Genomic DNA, 20,839 nt, shown 5'->3' with positions numbered 1-20,839 from the left:
AAATAGAAGGAACCAAGAGTGTGGTCCTGTTTTACCTTCAGACAGTTGTTTGTAGATGCGCTCCTGCTCCTCTCTGGCCTTCTTCTCCACTTCCTCAACCCTCTTCTCCTCCTCAGCAATGGGCTTTAGGTAATCTGAACAAGAAAAACAACACAACCAATCATTATTGCAAAACAAACCTGGAACATTTATTGTAGCTTTACGCAGTGTGCAAAATATCCTAATGACAGAGGAGTCCAGCATCATGAGCACACGTTAAGGTAGAAAGAAGTACAGTTACAGTATAATTATAGAAGCTTCATACTTTATATACTTTAAAGATCAGAGCAGGGCTTTGTCAGACAGATGGATTTTCTTATTATTTTTACTAGTTATACAAGGACTGTTTAATGTATGTATGTAGGGCTGGCACTGGTTTATGTTTTTTGGACTAAATAAGACTATTAAAAACATGTATATGAAAGGAACTTTACTAGTCCCTCCCTTCTGTCTGCCTGTTGCCCTTGGAGTTTGGACATTGACAAACACTACTGGCGCATGCGCAGACATGAACTTACCGAACCTCTGTTTGCCATAGAACACGCCTAGCAGCAGAGCAGACCACCTGGCCGTCTGAAATAAGTGATTCAAACGTGTTAACTAGTGAAGCAACTTTTACTAACCAGCTAATCTAACTAAGTAAGACATGTCAGCAAAACAACTTTAAATAGTTAATTTCTTTAACAATATTTAAGAACTCCACTGCATCTCATGTGACTCACTTTTAAACAGTATTAGCTAGCTGAGAGATAACATGAAATGACACACTGGAATTACTGCAGCTCTACAACTAGCTAGTCACGTTAATGATAATCACGAACTTTGCATTAGACTGACGCAGAAGCTCCAGATTATAAGTTACCGCTGCTGTTGAATGTTCACCTGAACAGCCTGTCAATGTCATCGCTAGCAAACATTAGCTAACATGCTACTATAGCAACTGACATTAACGGCCAGTCCACCGATAGCTACATATCTAAAAATGAAAGCTTTCGTTTCAAATGAATGTGTTCACTTTAAATGTAATACATCACAGCAATGACAATATTCAGGTCAAATAATGTGTGTTATTAATATTAACGTTACCTTGATGAGCGGCGACACTGCGACTGGAGGTACCATGGTGAAGCGAGGAAGTGACGTCCGGGGGCCGGGGGCCGGGCGGAAGTCTTTATTCTTTTCTTCTTTTCTTTACTTAGCTAATCATGGATTTCAGTTAAAACCACCGGAGGTGCATATTAGCCAAACGTAATTTTTACGAAATATATATTATTTTCAGTGCTTTTTCTTTTCTTCTTTGTTTTTAACTCCAAACAATGGACTAAAGCAACAACTGTGGCACCACTTCATTTTGGTAAAGCTGTGGAAACAACTAAACATCCAACCAAATATTATTTTGAAATTAATGATCTGCTGATTATTTTCTCAATTAATCAAGACATTTTTACAAAAAATATCCATCGCACTTTATTCAAATTTCTTGTTTTGTCCGTCCAATAGTCCAAAACCGATTCAGTTTGCAATGATATGAAAACATGGAAAAGCAGGAAAAAAACTCCTTTACATAACATTTTTTGTACTTTTGCTTGAAAAGTGACTGAACCAATTATTTGATCATTATTATTGTTGCTGATTTATTTTCTGTTGATCGAGCAATAAAGTAATCAACTAATCGTTTAAGCGCTTCATGTAAGTTGAAACTTAGTAAGTTTGGGTAGGTATACCATTTATTGTTCTTAAGTCGTATCTCTATCTCTATAGTGTTGTATCAATAACCATAAATTGACAGCAAAAATTAAACTACTTGAAGTGTGAAGTTTGCTATTGTTGTAGTTCCTGATAGCTGCCACTAGATGCTGCTGATTCTCTTCTTGCACAGAAACTGCACAGAGAAGGTCATGATTGAGGAGTTGCAAATTCTTTGCTGCTGATTTTTTTTGACTTGGAAAAAATCCAGTTAAAATGGTCTTCCTTCATCCTCACACATCTCATACACCAGCACAGAAGTTACCCAAGTTTAAAAACATCACACAACTGTGTATGGTAATTGTTGTTGTGAGATATACTCATAGAACAGGAGCACTCTCTCTATACCATTTATGCTTTTACAAACTAAGATGTGTAGAGAAAAACAAACATTTTCTTTCTCTAAAATTGCATTTCATAATTGTATGTACAGTATTATTGAGGAAGTTTGGAACTGAAACAGTTGTTTCGTTTACATGTTGAAACTTGGGGCAAAGGCATCAGAGTTAGTTTACAGATAGCAATGCAATGTACATACAGTATCATATCATGGACATTAGCAAGTAATGAACAACATGTAGCTATTCCTATGAAATGCAAAACACAGTAGAAGCAAACATGTAAATACAGTGCTGTGGAGATTTGCAAATACTGTTGTTCTAACAAATGTTTCCCACTTTGTTAAAATGCTGCAAGTAACATAACCCCATCAAATTGTTTTGTTGTTGTTTGAAGAAATACAATTTTGAAAGGATCACATTGTTCAAAGTAATTAAAGCTAGCCTGATTCCAGATTCAAATGTTGATTGATAAATAATGAAGGGAAAGATGATAATTTGGTCTGATTATCAGGCTAACAAAAAGCAGCTCCAGATGTATATTATCAATACACATAATAAATAACATGAACAATATCGGTGTAAAACAATACACCTAGTGCAGGATGTTTCTAATCGTTGTCATATACGCAATCTGAAAAGAAAATATAACATTGATTAAAAAGGTTATCTCTATTATAAATGGTGATTTAGGTCTACTGTGTGGATATTTACAAATTATATATTTGTATGAACTGATGAAAAGATTCACTGAAAACATACCATCTCCAATATCATCGTAGATATCACCATCGCTGTAAACACAAAAAACGAAACGATCAGTACAGCATTTTGGTAAGTCTGTGTGTGTGTGTGTGTGTGTGTGTGTGTGTGTGTGTGTGTGTGTGTGTGTGTGTGTGTGTGTGTGTGTGTGTGTGTGTGTGTGTGTGTGTGTGTGTGTGTGTGTGTGTGTGTGTGTGTGTGTGTGTGTACATGTACATGTTTTTGGTACTCACTCCGTTACAATGTGGCCGGTCGAAACATAACCAACTGTAAAATACACATAGGCAGATTTTAGACTTGGGATGGTCCACTTTTGTGGTGCAAAGAATGAAAAAGCTTTAGTGTAGAAACCTTGATCACATGTATTGATTTATTGTCTTTGCAAACACAAACCATAACAAGCAGCAGATACTCACACTTGCCCTCCTCGTTCCGACAGATGAGTTTGTTATCCACGTCTTTAACAATGACGTCCAGTGTCTCTCCTGCTTTGACCGGAAGCTCCTTCACACCCCACTTCTTGTTAGTAAGGGTTGGGGCGATGGTCACCTGGTACAGCACCTTTATCCCACCCTCATACTGAAAGAGAATTACATCATCAATATTGTGACTGTGTATACATTTTATTTTTACATTCTTGATCAGAGATTTCCCTGGGTTGGTGAAAGACTTGGGTGTGCATATTGGTGAAGGGGTTTAAGGGTAAATCCCTCAAGGATGTTTTTCAATAAAAAAAATAAAAAAATGCAATTTGACATCATTTTGGACCACTATTATCACCATATCTGTGTCTAAAAACATTGGAAACGCTAGAGGAGACAATAAATAAATAACGCTCAAAAGTTTAAAGATAAAACTTGCTAAATAAGTCCACTGGGGACCAACTACAACCATTAGATCTCAGTAAAATGTTGTTAGTTTTGATGCTCACATTGATTTTACATTCATTCGACTTAGGTGCTGCCCAAAACGGCTCGGTGCTGCACCTAAGTCTTATAATCAACCCTGTTGATGATGGCATGTTAGTTTTTAATGTATGAAAAAAAGTTATTAAGTTTGACCATATATTCACTACGATGATTATACTTAATATCCTAATGAATTTATATTCAAATTGTTGTTGAAGTATTAGCTTTTAAAGCAGTAGCTTTTAAATTTGAAAAATACTAACTGTACTATATATGCACTATAGAGCTGTTCTAAGTTTTTCAGCAGATCCTGGTAACTGATAAACATGCTTAAAGACATTAAGGAGCGACAAACTTTAAACTTTTTTCTGAAGTCCTTCTCCTCTTTCTCAAACTTTTTCTGCTTCTTTGAGTCCATCTCTTCAGTCTTGCTTTTGCCTTTCAGGGGTGGAAGGCTGGAGAGCAAAAACAAACGATTCTTTGGTCACTTTTTTTATTTGTTTTTGTCAACCACAATATGTCTCCTGAGTCTGACATTTTTTAAAACACACTTGAACACATGGATCTGAATGGACGTTATTGTAAGGTTATTTTGTTTTAAGATTGATGCAAATGTACCTGCTGATGGGAGGAAGGGGAGGCACATTTTGAGAGTCAATATCGTCGTATAGCTCCTCATCAATCGCTGCTCCTGGCTGATCTGTGATAACACGTTGAAGAAGAAGTCGGTGATGTAAAAATTTTTTTTACTTTAAGACACCTAACATTAAGAGGGGACACATTTTAATCAGACTACAAAAATCGATCGTAAAGGATGTAAAGAGAAGGTGTGTGTTTGCATTTTGGCTAGTGAGGTTTACAAGCCATAATGCCATAAAAGCCATAAGTACAAACTTCACTTATGAGATCAAATGCAAAGTGTAATTATTTAAAGTGAGAATATGTAACTTTAGCTGAACACCAGCCATTGTGGCTACAATCTACAATGACAGTATAATTGTATAAGCTTAAATGTAGCATGACAGAAACAGAGAAGAGTCATACAAAGTGACTCAGTAATGGCAGTTGTTCAACAATGTCTGTCTAAAGTCTAATACATTAGCCATTATGAGCTACTGGTCATGACAGACCAAAAAAAGCAACACCATTGTGTGTATTGTATGGAGCAAGAGTGTATTTTATTGCTTATGAATTCAACTTCTTATTTGTAAAAGGGAAAATGTGTTAGGTCTTCTTTCAATAGTGACATACTGTAGTCTCGCTTTAACAATGCCAACTAAGGACCAAGGACTGTTTTGGGTAAATAAATGACCAAAGGCCAGTTGCATAAGACTAAAACTTCTGCATTCATTTAGAGTTTGTTTTCCTAAAGTCAGTCTGGAAATTTAAACCAGCATATGTCTATTTGCTTTTATTAGAGAAAAGGATATATATATATATATATATATATATATATATATATATATATATATAATACTTTTTTTTCTCACTCAAAACATGGTAGCATATAACAGTGAGTGATACCTGAATTCCCCTCTGCAGTAAACTGGCTGGGTGGAGGCACTCTGGTACAACAGAAGAAAAATCAAAATTTTACATAATTTATATCATGACAATATCAAAAATGAAAAGTTGATTCAAAGCAGCCCAAATGAGAAATGATATTCATGAATTGCAACACAATATTTTAGTTAGTATACTTGAGGGTGTTAGCAGCAGATGGTATCCTGATTCTTTGATTAAGTCAACAGTCATACATCAATTACAGTCATGCAAATGTCTCGAGAAGATTAGTAAAGTCATAGATCAGCTGCACTGATTGTAATCATAGAAACAACACTTTGATTTCAGTTTGCTATTTATTATTATTAGCATCCTTCGGTGTTATTCAGTAAGAGGTGAAGGTTTTGATCTGATCTGGGGAGAAAATCAACATCAAAAAGCAAATTCATCTGAGAGGAATTGTTTAAATGTTGAAAGGGAGGAGTGACGGCTGAAAGATTAGGGAGTGGACAGTAGATCTGTGATTGGTCAGTCTTACTACTGAGTGTATTTTACTCTTTAGTGCTGGCAAGACGTCTGTTCCGGTCAAACATCCACAGGAAGCCACGAGGCTTCGTTGAATAAGACCTGGAGTCTGGACTAAAGAGCCAACCAAGGATGAAAAAAACCTGCATTTCTTTTTCTGTTTACTTTTTTTATTTTGGTAACTTTCCTGTGTATCCATCACAAGCATATTGTACTCATATTCAATTTACCCATTTAAACAAGTAAGTTCTCACCTGACGTCCAGGTTTGGATCAATAACATCATCATATATTTCTCCTTCGTCTCCTGGTAGCGGGGGTAGAACAACTACAGGACAACAGCAAATACATGATGTAATTAGTGACATGTTTAACTCCGTGAAACAACATTGACATTAACTGAAGGGAAAGATTGTAACTAAGTTTAATGAAATTACTTAATATTATTGTGAGGTTTTACGCATACCTCCTGGTCTTTTCATCCCACTGTAGAGAGAGAGAGAGAGAGAGAGAGAGAGAGAGAGAGAGAGAGAGAGAAATTTGATATTTACATTGCAACAACAAAGCTTCCTGAATATGTCAGAACTGTAGTACTGGGTGCCATTCAATATACCAAACTGACAGAAATGTTAGATTTTTTTCAAGGACAATGGTTAAATATTTCCAACTACTGTCTACATGGATGTGTTGCATAACTGAGGGTTTTTTTATTGGCAGTTTATAATGAGAAAAAACACATCTGGTACTAGTGGCTCCCATGATTTTACTTGTCTCCATTCTTACAAAAGTGCAACTCATCTGTGAAACTAGCTGATGTAGAGTTAGCATATATAACACATATATATATAAATATAAAAAACAGGTATAATCAGTACCTATTATCAGGAGACACCACGTCGATGTCATCGTATACCTCAGGGTCGTATGTCTGCTGAGCATGACTTTTCAGAGTGTTAAAGTCAATTTCCACTGACGTGGTCTTCACATAACCAACTGTTAGAAACAAAGAGCAAAGTGAAATATTGAGTTGATTTATTGTCTTTAGTTAGGATGTCGAGTGTGATTTATTGCATGTTTGAAGCTCAAATATAGACTATTTGATAAAAAATGAGAATATATAAAAAAATAAACGATAATAAGGACAAGATTGACTGATTGAAATTTATTTCAAACATGTAAAAGAAAACAGAAAAGGTCAGTGAGTGAAGGAAGTATTTAATCCCACCCCTTCTCCACAATTAATTGTTAGTTAACAGCTTCCTTTGTCATAAATGTTTTTTTTGTTTTTAATAAGAGATGTAATAAAAGTCTTATCCTGTAGTCGCAGAGGGGACTGGAAGGATGTGATGGCCAAAAAGAAGAAGACAGGTGAAAGATGAAGCAAAGGCAAACATGAAGAAGTGAAGATGAATGATAATAACAATGATAAATGTGTGAACTTACTGGATCCATCCTGCGTACGTCCCAACCATTTTCCCTCTGGGTTGCCCTGGACACGGATGATGTCCAGGCTTTGTCCCTGCTTCAGAGCAAGGTCAGTCTTACTGCTTCGGCAATCCAACCGGGCTTTCCCTTGGTGGACGACTTCCAGGGGACCAACCAACTAACACACACAGCCATGCAAAAACACATATGCAAATGCACACAGACAACAAAAAAAAAGAGATTGTAACATTTATTTATATGACATGCTTTTTTTTTGTTGGGGGTTTCCACCTTTAATTGATAGAACAACTAGGTTAGAAAGAGATGCAGGAAATTGTCACAGGTCGGATTCGAACCCCTGGACCTCTGCGTCAAGGAATAAACCTCTCAGTATATGTGCGCCTGCTCTACTCACTGAGTCAACCCGGCCACAGTATGACATGCTTTTGACAGAACAATATATTTGTCACTTTTTAAGGGTCTAGCTTCATATTTAGTCTTGTTTGCTCACTTTGAACTTCTTTCTGGCATCTTGTTCCTTCTTCTCACGTTCCTTCTGCTCCTTCTTCTCAGCCTCCAGTCGTTTTTTCTCCTCCTTCTCGTCTTTCTCTTTCTTCTTTTCTTGTTTTTGTTCAATCTCTTCCCTTTTGGGATCGAGAGAGAGTTGATAATAGACAGTAAATTATAAATTGTGACAGATTGATAAACAAATGCACTTGCAAGATGTGGCTCCTGAGATTACACAGCATATTTTTAAGAAAGAGAACAGCTAAATAAATGTCAACATGACCGATTGGCTGAATGACAAAATACAAAAGACTACACTACACTATCTTAAAAATACCCAGTTAATCTATTTAATTGGGATCATTTCTTATAATGGAATTTATCATAGTATCTTAGCCTATGCTAATTTGCAGCACACAGTGTTGGGGAGTAACGGAATACATGTACCAGCGTTACGTATTCAGAAAACAAATTATGAGTAACTGTATTCTGTTACAGTTACAATTTAAATAGTTGGTATTTAGAATACAGTTACATTGTTGAAATCAGTGGATTACATGACGATACTTCTCTGTTTCACGAGTTTATTCACTCTCTGAATAAATTAAGGCAACTCCATGCATTTCCCAGAAGCCCCAATATGAAAACGAAAAAATTAGCTATTTGCGTGATCACTGACAGATGGTAGAGATGGAGCCGGAACCAGCACAACAGAGCCAGGGCAGGAATGCATTTCTATCTTGGAAATTCAAACAGCATTTCACAATAAATAAAGAACAGGGAGAACGAAATATAAATGTGCAGTGCAACCTCTGCTTGCCAGCAACCAACCTCCTTTCAGCGTCCAAATTACTTAGCATCTTAAAGTAAGTTATTTTTTTTAATTAGCCAAGGGTAGTCGTCTACTGTAGTTTTACTGTTCACCTTCCTATTTTATAGTTGACGTGTGACTTTACATTCTCACTAAAAATCGATCTGCTTGTTTAGGTACACATTCAACCAGTTGGAACAGAAGAACACACCAGAATAGGCCTGTTTAGTAAGCTGTATGTGATGGCCGCATTCCTACTTATAAAATGCAATTCAATGTGGAAGTAATCCAAGTATTCAGAATACGTTACTCAGATTGAGTAACGTAACGGAATACGTTACAAATTACATTTTTGGGCATGTATTCTGTACTCTGTAATGGAATACGTTTTGAAAGTATCCTTCCCAACACTGGCAGCACATCACTAGATGGGCTTTTCCAAAAGTGCAAAACACAAACAATACCAGAAAACACAAATTAAAATTCATCAACTGAAAGTACATGCGAGTGAGAATGAATGACTTCTTGTAGTGTTGCAAAACAACCACCAGAGAGTAGTGTTAGTGAAGTTAGACAAGAACACAGCTGAACTGGGATTAAAACTAACACTTGAGTGAGGGTGCTCAGTAAATTGTTAAACATGTACTTACAATATTGAAATCAGTGTGTTGGATAAACAGGTAAAGATTTAATGAAGAACACTCTCTCACCATCGTTCATCAAGATCCTCATACATCTCTCCGTCATCATCATCGCCATCATTTTCCTCCTGGGCCGGAGAACACGCGAATAAAAACAGCATTAGTTCAGCAGTAATTAGTTCATTTTCATACATCATACACTACATACTTTTTCATCCTTTTCACCTCTGCAGAACTTTTTAAAGACATATTTAAAGGGGCGCTATGCAGTTTTGGCCATTTCTTCACTGATTTCTCGCTTTTTGCTCCCAGGTTTCTCTATAGAGCTCCTCCTACAGCTTCAGAATAGATATTCGGTAGCTCTCGGTCAGTCTGCCGTTTCCTCTTTCTCTGTTCCTCCGACAATACTTTCCCAACTTTCTGCTTCTTTTTTGCCGGCTCAGCCATGATGATAGTGTGAAAAGCTCCATTGTTACCTTGTACGCCGGTTCCTGAATGGGCGTATGTGTGCAGTGCCGTGAAGCAATTTGTTACATCGCGAGACCTGATATCACACAATACTTCCTGGCGCTGAGGCCGGCGCCTCGCCGGCCCAAAGTTGCGAGGGTGGTTTTTCCTCTCACAGGCGATAGGGGGGAGCGAGACGACCACCATTCAACCCGAAAAAAAGTCATTTAACCATTCCATTGACTCCGAAGCTGTTCAGTTAAGGTAAATTAAGATAACAAAACTGCATAGTTCCCCTTTAATGCATATTTTCTTCAATATTCTTTTCTATTTTTCGTATTCCTCTTTATAATTGCATAGGCGGAAATTTCCACTGCTGTTTCTTTGCAGAGGGCCTAAATGCACTGATCCAACATTTGTCATTCACACATCCCTGATACTTTGTTCTGAGGTCAATCTAACATATACTTACCACACAAAAGTTATTGTCATTTACAGTACTCATCTTTTCTTTCTTGCTATTTACTTACTGTACTGTTGCTGTATGTTTTCACTACATGCTGCTACATACTGCACCACTAAATGCATTAGTCACATCTCCTTTAGAGGTTGAAATTAGGAAATCACTTTGCTGATTGAAAGACTTTGTTTGGTTAAGATTAAAGATTCGTAGTCACTGACTGCAGTTTGTTAATTCTTTCCTCTAAGCTACGTATGTCAGTAAGTGAATGCGTCACTATTCATACGGTCCAAAGTTCAGCACTGATGCTATTGTCTTCAGTTCAGTCTGTTGTAGTTGTAGTCCAAGATGTCACTTTCAGTTTAGTACAAAACTAGTCTATACAAGCGCTTTTTAAATAAGGTTAATAGTGCTGCAGTAGTCAGTTGTTCACTTTGAAAATTGAAAAGAAATTGGGAGAAAATGTGCTGAACACCTCTAGTGTCTTCATGAGCACACGTGCATGTTCTTATCTTATTGTGTCTGCACCTGCACATGTAACTGCATGTAAATCTGTATTTATGTTAGTAAATCAGCATGTCTCACCTTTGCCCTCTGACTTGGGTGACCTAAAGAGAAACAACAAATCTACATTACAAGATATTTTGACCCTTGCGGAATAGCTACGATCATCATGATCCAACTTGTACTTCATATCTGACTATTTTTATTACTTCAGTAACAGTCACAGAGAGTTTCTCAAACTTTTTATCTCCATTCTGAATCATGTAAAAACAACATTTATGTTTTTAAGTTTCACACAACGAGAACTAAACTGTCTTGACAACTATTGATAGAAACTACAAAACAAACTGCACAGTTTTAGCCATATAGTATATCATATGCAAATTACCAAGATAACCACCCCAAAGTAGGTAAAACGTTGGTAACAGTAAGACAGACTATTCACAGCCAAGATATACTGACTAATATAGTTCCATGTATGTGTCTTCTGATATGTAAATATTGGTACAATGTTCAGCATCACACAGTCCTTTTCTGTCTTCCTGTGGTGGTAAATACTGTACATAAACGCCTTGCCACATCACGACACATCACATTTGATTAGATATGAATCAAATAGTGAACATTACTGAACCTGAAGATGGTGGTAGAGGTGGAGGAGCACTCTTGAATTCATCAACATCATCATAGAACTCATCTTGCTGGATCCTGAAAAGGACAGTCAGGATTTACCTTTTGTTAACAGGAGAAGCTTTATCCAGAAGACATACTGTATATACATTTGTAACTGTGTTTGTGTGTGCATGAATGTGGGTTACATGGCTCCAGGGTGTTGTGGGGGCAGACTAGGAAGTGCTGGCGGAGGGGTAGTCGGGGTCACATGGTTACTTAGGTGAGGGGCCAGAGGAGGTGGGAGAATGGGTTTCTTAAAGGTGCCAGGACCTGTAACAAAAACACATGGTGTTAAAATAGACAATTTACTGTAAGTGTCTTTACCCTTCAATGACTGTATATGTAGCTATAGATAAATAGATGGATAGATAACTTTATCAATCCCCAGAGGGGTAACTAGCGTAGATGCCCATGCAAAAAGAAACCTCAAGTCAGACAGGCCCCAACAAACAATGTGACAGTGTGAAAATACTCCATTACTGTACACGTTCTGTGTTTCAAATCAATTATCAGAAAAATTGGGTAAGGGGAATCAAAAGTGGAAATACTCATAATGGCGCAAAATAGGCGCATGTCAGTGGTATCTATCTATCCATCCATCCATTCATTATATGTAACAGTTTATCCTGTTCACAGTCAGGGGGGCTGGAGCCAATCCCAGCTGACATCGGGCGAGAGGTGGGGTACACCCTGGACCAGTTAATCACAAAACAACCATTCATGCTCCCATTCACACCTACAGGCAATTTAGAGTCAATAATTAACCTAACCTGCATGTCTTTGGGCTGTGGGGAAACCACGGCAAAACACAGAGAGCATGCAAATTTCATACAGAAGGACCCAAGCCAACCAGCGAGTTCAAACCTGCAACCCTCTTTCTGTGATGTGACAGTGCTAACCACTGCACCACCATGCCACCCCTGTCAGTGTTATATCTTATATTATTGAATTATGATCAGTGATGCATTACAGTGTGAGCAGCTTTCCACTGGTGGAGCTGATTTTAACTACTTTATATACAGTTGAATGATTTCATTTTAATACTTTGCAGTCTGCAAAGTAACTAGTGGAGTAAGAAGTAGAAATTAGTAGAATTATTATAAAGTAGCAAAATATGGAAATACTCAAGTACAAGTACCTCAAAATTGTAAATAAGTATTGTACTTGAATGAATGTACCGGTAATTAATTCACAAACTGTGGTTAAAGTTTACAGTAAAGAAATCAAATCAACATCCAAACTGTTATTTTTGGTCTTCTGCGTTTTAGCCAACAGCCATCCCTTACCTCTGACTAAAAATCAATTCAGATCAGGTGTGTGTCTAAAAACCGAGCCTCTCACTCGAAACTATGCCTTTTTGCTGGAACTTACTTCCTCATGTGGTAAAACAAACTCGGCTGTCAGAGCGGATAGCGAGGAGGAAGGAGAAAGGAGAAACTGGACAGGGAACTTGGTGAAATAGAGGAACCAAGTGTGTTTCTGTGACTTTGGTGTCTTATCTATAGCATGTAACAGTTTTACAGCCACTTCTGTGCAACTTGCACAAATTGTGTACAGAATGTACAAAAGGCAAATTCAAATGCTACATGAACATATCTTAAAATGCTAAGAATAATTGACTTTTAAAGCTATCATGCAAAAGCAGAAGGTGTTTGTATTGCTGCTTGGTCAGATAACCAAAAGTGCACTCTGCAAAACAACTGCAGGTGACGCATTGCTAATGCCACTGAAACCACATAAACTTGTGAATTCCTTTTCACGCTTCTGAAACGCATTCAAAAAGTCTGTCAAAATTAGCACTGATGGTGACAGAGAGGATATACAACAAAATATTGTATGAGGAACCCCTTTTATCTGACTGTAACAAGAGCTGCAAACTGTTTACTGCCATTTAATCTTTTAAAACTAGCTTTCAGAGAGTTTAGAGAAATTATGTTGAAATCCTTTGCAGTGTTTGAATTGGTGTATTTGTTGCATATCGATTGGGACCAAAGACATATCATAACAAATGGAAAACAAATGATGTGAATGCAGCCAGATGTAGTTGAAGTGTTCCTGCCTGTGGGGCCACATGTGTGTACCTGCTGGCTGGCAGAATCACTCTACTAAAACTCTATTTTCCAGCGAATAAAGTGATTTGTTCAGTATGTTGCCTTCTTAATGGTTATAAATTAGATAGAAAGGAGATTTATAGAGAAAAAGCAATAAAATGTATACTTTAGACTCTTTTTTTTCTGTAAACCATTACATGATGTTTCATTCAATTTGGAAGAGCTAAGGTGTTTAATTAGTCAGTTACGTAAGATTTAGTTATTCAGGTCAATATGTATTTTGCAGGAGAGAGCTGAGAGCAAATTACATATCCAAAAGATTAGAGCCAGATAAATCAGCAACCTTTCTTTTTTTCTTTTTTTCAGTCAATATATATTATCTGGTACATTTTATGAAAGTCAAATTTGGGTTTCAAAGAGTTCTCCACAGTTTCAGGAATATAATTCTACTTCCCTTTACATCAAGCCTACAGATATTGACTATAAAAATGTATATGATCATAAGAATCAGGTTGTTAAACCACTAAATTCACCAAATCAAAACGTATGTCTTCAGTCTTCTTAATGGCATCTAGTCTTCACAAATGACACTATCACTGCAAGAGGACATAGTGTCTCTAACTTCAAATGTGTTACAGTTCATTCCAGTAGTAACGTGTCTTCTACAGTTCAGAACTCTGCAGTTATTTTTTTAGATTGAAATCTGTTCAGTTTCAAGGCCCAAACTTTACCAATTCATGAAGTAGTGGTTTCGATTTATACTTTATACTTTATACCAATAAAGGCCGCATGTAACAGAGCTCTTTGTAACATGCAAAGGTAAAAGCAAGAACTTTTCTGCTGAATCTTAATGAAGAATGCCTGCTGTGACACAAAGTGCGATCACACATCTTTGAGACCTTTGAGAGTGTGAAGTTGTTATTATTTTTGTGTGGGGCTTCAGGCTACATTTTAATTAGTTAAACATAGTTTAATTAATTAGACTATGTAAAGCATTGCACTACAGTGAGGACTGATTTGTGTAAATACTGATATGTATATTCACTCACTGAATTGGTTGTTACTTCTTATCATAATCAGTAGTTTTGTTCGTCTATGGTGTCACTATTAAACAAACTAAAAATACTGTTAATTAAGTCCTACTTACCATTATCAGAGGCCACAGCACCTCTTCTAAAGCTCTCCAGGTTGACATTGGGGGGTCGATTGGGCTTGGCAGGAGCAGGGCCCAAAGCTAAACTGTTGGGGAGGGGGTTACACTTGGGGCCTGAAGTGGTATCACTGATAATGCTGCTAGTCTGAGGAGAAGGCTTCGGAGGTTTTTTGATGCTAGTTTTTTTACCGGCTAAAGGTATTGGAGGAGAGACTGAGTTAGTGCCAGTGAGGGGCGGTTTGTTGGCTTCGTCTGCTTTCATGCCACTATCCGTCTCCTTGTTATTCTGAACAGTCTTGAAGTTGGGGGGCGGCTTAAAAGTGTAGTTTGTTGGAGTGTTAGCAGTGTTAGTGCCAGCTCCTGCAGATTCTTCATTTTGCTGCCTTAATTTTACAAAGCTGCTGCTTCGTTTTTGTGGTAAACCTCCACCACTGTCTTTTTTCACCCAGCTGGGCTTGGAGTTGAATGCTGGAGAGGGTTTAGGAAAGGCAGGTTTGGGGTCAGACGTGGTGGAGCTCAGGAAGGGCTTGCTGAGAGGGGGCTTCTGTAGAGGGCCGTTAGCTTCAGGAGCCTGCAAAGGTGGCTTCAAGGGTTTATTAACAATGAAAGGTTTTTTGCTGGTGTTGGTGTCACCCTGGGGGTTTTCAAACAGGCTAGCCAGGGCTTTAGCTTTGTTTGGTTCATGTGCCTCTGTGTCACTTTTAGTTGATACTGTATTTTTCAGAAAAGTGGGTTTTGGAGGAATATTTATCGCACTGCCTGAGAGGCTCTCCAATACCGGTTTTCTTGTCTGTATGTTCGGGCCGGAGGAGAGGGTGGGGTGCAGGGGTTGTTTGATGCGTCCAGCCGGTGTGGAAGAAGTCTCGTCTATGCTCGCCCCACTCGCTTGGAAGCGAGCCATCATGGCCTTTACATCGGCTTTGTTTTCCTAGGAAGAACGGAAGAGGATCAGAAGTAGAGTTAATAATCAGAATACAAAATCAGAATTAAAAATAAGATTAGGATGTGCTGTGCATGCCAGAATGGAAAATGACTTCAGCAAACAAAAGTCCTAAAAAAGAAACAGAAACTGCTTGACAAAGCAAAAGAGGAATAAAAGCAAACAAAATTCACAAATCCTTAGACTGACATGAAAGTTCACATAGGAACAGAGAGTTGCACAACTTTAAAATACCTTCCTATCAGGGTATTTCCAATTAATGTAACTCCGGCTCCCTCTGTGGTTACTTATTACCTCCTCCAAGGAGTTTGTCTGTTTGTCAGCAGAATTACGGAAAAACTGGCCTGATTTTCATGTGGAAGGCCATAGCATGGGCCAAGAAAGAACCCATTTGAAAATCTCCAAAAATTTGGAGTGGCTCCAATTCACAGTACAGATACACAAATTAACATTGCTTGGGGTATGTTATGTCATAGACATAAAAACATTTGAAGCGCACATCTGCTGCTGCGAGCACATACTGCTTCCCCATACAGTATATAGTACATACACATGGTACATAAATATGACATTGTTACTGTGTCAAAATAACCACATATTGGTGTGGCTGAATAACCCAATGGAAATCATGTAAATAACTAAAACTGGGTCAAAGTCATTTATTTTGAGTGTGATCGGTGACCCAGTGGTTTTTATGCTCATGGGTACTGGATCGGTGCTAGATTGACCCAAATTGGGTTCCAATTGACCCAGTGTGTGGTGTGTAGTTGTATCTGTTTCTCTCTTTTCTCTAGGCCACTCATAAACCACTAAAGGAATGTCCTGTAATCTACAATTTCCTTCATTTATCTAAATAAAAGCTATTTTCTATGCTATGGAAACTATTTCTATTATTTGGATAATGTAGCCTATACATAGATGAAATGCATTCCTCACATTATATTAAAATGTATAAATAAAAAGCAAATAAGATATCTCAAAAGACAACGTTAGATAAAGGTTAAACAACACTTTGAAGCAAATTGTAATACATTAAGTAGGAAGTACTATAAAATAGATGGCTTTGCACATTCTTCAGTGTAGGTGAACAAAAAGTAGTTTTGTCAGGTATTGTTGAAGAAGAGGGAGGGATATTAATGATGGTTTATAGTGTATTATTGCAATTTGATTGTTTATTACACTGAAAAGAAGTCTATAATAAGAAATATATTGTGTTGCTTTGGCTAAGGCACACATGGACGCATTCAAACAGCTTGGTCATGCAGCTGTGTGCTACAATGAACTGACCAAGCAGCAGTCACACCTATTATAATGAGGCAGGTTTGACTAGAGTCAGCACCATACCAGGAAGTGTAGATAAGAGCAGCATGCTATTCCTACAGCAGAGCAGTGAAAGCGGTGGGGGGGGGGGACGGTACAACAGAAAGTATAAATGTACTGCATGAAGCTAAATGGGATGTTACACCACAGTGAATGTCAGATCTTATTCAATATTCAAAAACCAGTTAGAATATTGTAAAAGAAAAAGTCACACTTACAGTACACCAAACCATTCAGTTGCCAGAAAAAAGAAGAAGCTACTGTGTGTTATTGTCTAGAATGATCTCAGTATGACATTAATGAGTGATGGAAAAGCCAAGTCAAGCTTATTAGTATAACTAATATCGTCTTCTACCGACCATGTCTCCTAAAAATTATGTTTATTATGGGTTTTTTTCTTCTTATATGGCATAGAAGAATATGGCATTATGGTTTTGGTGAAATACTTAAGATAAATACTTATCTTTTCATAACCTTAACTTGCCAAAACATAAAAAATATGAATCATTACTACGAGCAGATATTGTTGGAAAAGCAATGTACAGTTTGAACATGTTGCAGCTTTGCAGACTGGACTTCTCCGCTGTCCACTCATCTATCCAACCATCATCCAAAATATAGCACTGCGTCTATTCAGTTAGTTATAGCTCCAAAATATCTTATAGCATACTGGACACACGAATGGTCAATGGAGAAGCGAGTGATGTTGGAGGATTTGTTTTTAGAAGTTTTGATATTTTTTTATTCCACTGTGACACTGTGTGTGTTGTTGAGAAGGCCACTGCCAACCTTTATTTTAAATCAACCACCTTTCAAGCCAACCAAGGTTCCGTATTTGGTGCTGGACAGTGGTGGAATGTAACTAAGTACATTTACTAAGTAGTGTACTTAAGTACAGATTTGAGGTACTTGCACTTTACTTAAGTCTTTTCTTTTCATACCACTTTCTACATCTACTCCACTAAATTTCAGAGAGAAATATTGTACTTTTTACTCCAATACATTAATCTGCCAGCTTTAGTTACTAGTTACTTTACAAATTAAGATTTTTGCACACAAAACACATGTACTGTAGTTTATAAAATACAATGTTTTATTATAAATTAAACTAGCCAACAATATACAGGCCTACAAGTATAGCTGAAATGGTTAGCCGATTAAACACTTAGCTGATTGACAGCACTGTTTTGATTGGATTTTTCTGCATTGAGTACTTTTACTTTTAATACTTTTAGAACACTTTTCCCTCATGATACATACTTTTACTTAAGTAACATTTTCAATGCAGGGCTTTTAGTTGTACTTTTAACTTTTACTTAAGTAAAGGATCTGAATACTTCTTTCACCACTGGTGCTGAAAGCATAGGCTTTGGCTGAAGTGTTCCTATAATGGTGCCAGTAACATTTTGCAGTGGTGGCATTACGCAGGGTGTTATCATAAAGCCTGACATGATGTGGCTGCATACGAAATCAGAGGAAAGTTTGTCAATCGCAGTGAACAAAAAAATCCCCAATATGTCCTGCCAGTTGCAATTACCACTTCTCTAAATGTTTGTGAAGTTGCAAGTCAAAATCCTGTAAGACCTCTCAGAATAATGCAACACATCTAAACAAAACCCCAAACTGCAGTCAAAGTGACAATAAACTTCAGTCTTCTGAAACAGTATAGCTGTGAAAAGTGTTTAGATAGGATTTATTGCAGACTGCATTAGTTTCAGCTATGTGTCAGGCAGCACACTGTACATTCTGGATAAGCACAGGTTTAGAGTTGGTTTACCCTGTATACAGTTCATAGTTTTAGTGCACAGGCACTTTTATTATGTGTAAATTCATGTGGAGAAGTTAAAACCACAGTATTGTTATGTTGAGAACAATACTTTAGCCACTGGATGGTTAGGTGTTTAGCTAGTTCCCCTGTTATTGCAAATATTAATTCAAATGCTATTGTATATGCAGTTATTAAACACAAGTATAGGCTATTTAAAGTAATATGACTTGCAGAGAAAAGAATGAGAGAAAGAGATCTTCTGGTCAAAGCAAAGAGGAACCATGATTTCTATGTGATGAAAAGTGGAGGCCAAAGTTGTCTTACACAATGTAGATGACACAAAACCACACACACACACACACGCAAACACATACACACAATAAATGGTGGCTTCTGTTTTTAGAAATGAAACAAAATCATAAAATTAAATTAAAATAATCTTGTGTCTTAAACACTATATTAGGATTAATAAAAGCCCACAAATCGATACAGTGACTTTTTAGTGAAGTTCTGTTGAATGCATTTTAATATAATAATCAATAATCATACATGCAGTAACTTGCTCAAACAAATTACACTGTCAATTTCATAGGTACAAGAATGAATGGCTACTTGAAGGTGTTGTTGCAAATAAAATACTCATAGTATCCAGCTTTCTTTCATTACATCATACCAAGGTACTCCAGAGTAATTCTTATATCTACAAAGTGATTTTTAAATACTTTTAGTTGACAGTTAAGTTGTACTCACCATACTGAGAACAGCAATCCCAGGCACCTCTGCTAGGTGTAAATGGTGCAGTGTAAGTGGTGCAGAGTGTGTTTGTTCAGTGTATCTGTGTGAGTTTCTGTTGAGGTCAAAGAGACGAAGAGAGAGAAAGGCACAAGATAAAGTGAATGACAAAGATGGTGACAAAGCATTAAGTGTGTGTGTGTGTGTGTGTGTGTGTGTGTGTGTGTGTGTGTGTGTGTGTGTGTCTGTATGTGGGGAGGATGTACACTCCAGTTCGGTCAGTGATATCAGCAGACTACTTGACTACTTCCTCTCTTGGTAGAATGTGTGTTTTAATGGGGCTGCGAGTCTCCCAGTCTCTGTTATCTGTGTATTTTGATCTCATGAATTTGCCTATACCTGGCAAACTCCCTTCACTTTTCCTCTGTGCTCAACAACTGATGCCCACTCACTCTGTGGCACGTCAACAGAAAAACCACTGTGGGACTTGTTCCTTAGCAACCATATTAAACACTTTAAATACTTTCGGTAACAAGGGACATTGAGGACATTTTAAACGGGAAGAAGAGGGCTTTTAGAGCTGGTAATAGGGAGGAGCTAAAAAAGATCCAGGTGGATCTGAAACTGAAGATAAGAGAGGCCAAAGAGAAATATAGGAGGAAGCTGGAGTGGAAACTCCAGCAAAACAATGCAAGAGAGGTGTGGAAGGGCATGAGAACCATCACTGGTTTTTGGTCAGCTGACAATGGGATTGAGGAAGGAGTCGATAGGGCATGAACCTGTTTTTTAACAGGTTTAACTGCACCCCCCAGCCTGTCGACTTCCAGAGTCAACTCAGAGACCAAACCACTACACCCCCTCCCCCTCCTATCTGCTCTTCCTCCTCCAGTGGCGGTCCTACTCCTCCCCCCAAGGACATCATCTTTAATTGCCCTCTTCAGAACAGCAACTCCACTGGTTACCACGACAATGTGCTTCACAGCTGACTTGGTAAAAAGAAGGACTCAACACAGGGAAAGCTGCAGGCCCTGATGGTGTGAGCCCCAGGGTGGTCAAGGCCTGTACCCCCCAGCTGAGTGGAGTCCTTCAGCATGAGCCTGACTCTCCAAGTGGTCCCCGTGCTGTGGAAGACGTCCTGCCTCGTTCCTGTGCCAAAGTCCCTGCGTCCAAGTGGCACCAAGGACTACAGACCGATTGCTCTGACATCCCACATTATGAAGACCCTGGAGAGACTCATCCTGCAGCAGCTCCGGCCCATGGTCAGCCCACACCTGGACCCACTCCAGTTCGCCTACCAGCCCAGACGAAGTTGAGGACAACATCATCTACCTGCTAAACCGTATGTACACACACCTGGATAAACAGGCAAACACTGTGAGGGTCACGTTCTTTGACTTTTCCAGTGCTTTTGACACCATCAGGCCGGTTCTTCTGGGTGACAAACTGACAGCGATGCAGGTGGATGCCCCCCTCGTGTCCTGGATTGTTGACTAATTGACGGGAAGACCTCAGTATGTACGCCTGCAACACTGTGTGTCGGAAAGATTAGTCAGCAACACCGGGGCCCCGCAGCAACCGTTTTTATTTT

General features: G+C 38.1%; 1 protein-coding gene across 2 annotated transcripts; it reads right to left on the bottom strand.

The window, feature by feature from the left end:
- Positions 1-1,480: 1,480 nt before the first annotated feature.
- Positions 1,481-19,537, bottom strand: fyb1b (FYN binding protein 1 b). Of its 2 annotated transcripts, XM_078270994.1 has the most exons (19): positions 19,270-19,537; positions 14,486-15,419; positions 11,434-11,557; positions 11,250-11,323; positions 10,697-10,719; positions 9,274-9,332; positions 7,757-7,889; positions 7,264-7,423; positions 6,696-6,813; positions 6,287-6,306; positions 6,076-6,148; positions 5,852-5,935; positions 5,318-5,358; positions 4,412-4,493; positions 4,149-4,248; positions 3,302-3,464; positions 3,119-3,152; positions 2,886-2,917; positions 1,481-2,757 (listed from the first exon to the last, which is right to left on the bottom strand). In XM_078270994.1, the coding sequence occupies exons 1-19, from the start codon at positions 19,270-19,272 to the stop codon at positions 2,735-2,737; spliced, it is 2,280 nt and encodes a 759-aa protein (XP_078127120.1). In that variant the 5' UTR covers positions 19,273-19,537; the 3' UTR covers positions 1,481-2,734. The 2 variants fall into 2 exon arrangements, with proteins under 2 accessions (XP_078127120.1, XP_078127121.1); XM_078270995.1 differs by lacking the exon at positions 5,852-5,935 and having other exon boundaries at positions 19,270-19,535.
- Positions 19,538-20,839: the final 1,302 nt, after the last annotated feature.

The sequence above is a fragment of the Sander vitreus genome, chromosome 16 (genome assembly GCF_031162955.1).
Source record: "Sander vitreus isolate 19-12246 chromosome 16, sanVit1, whole genome shotgun sequence".
Classification (NCBI taxonomy): Eukaryota; Metazoa; Chordata; class Actinopteri; order Perciformes; family Percidae; genus Sander; species Sander vitreus.
Note: the sequence above shows the minus strand (reverse complement) of the source record. Positions and strands in the feature narration are given on the sequence as shown.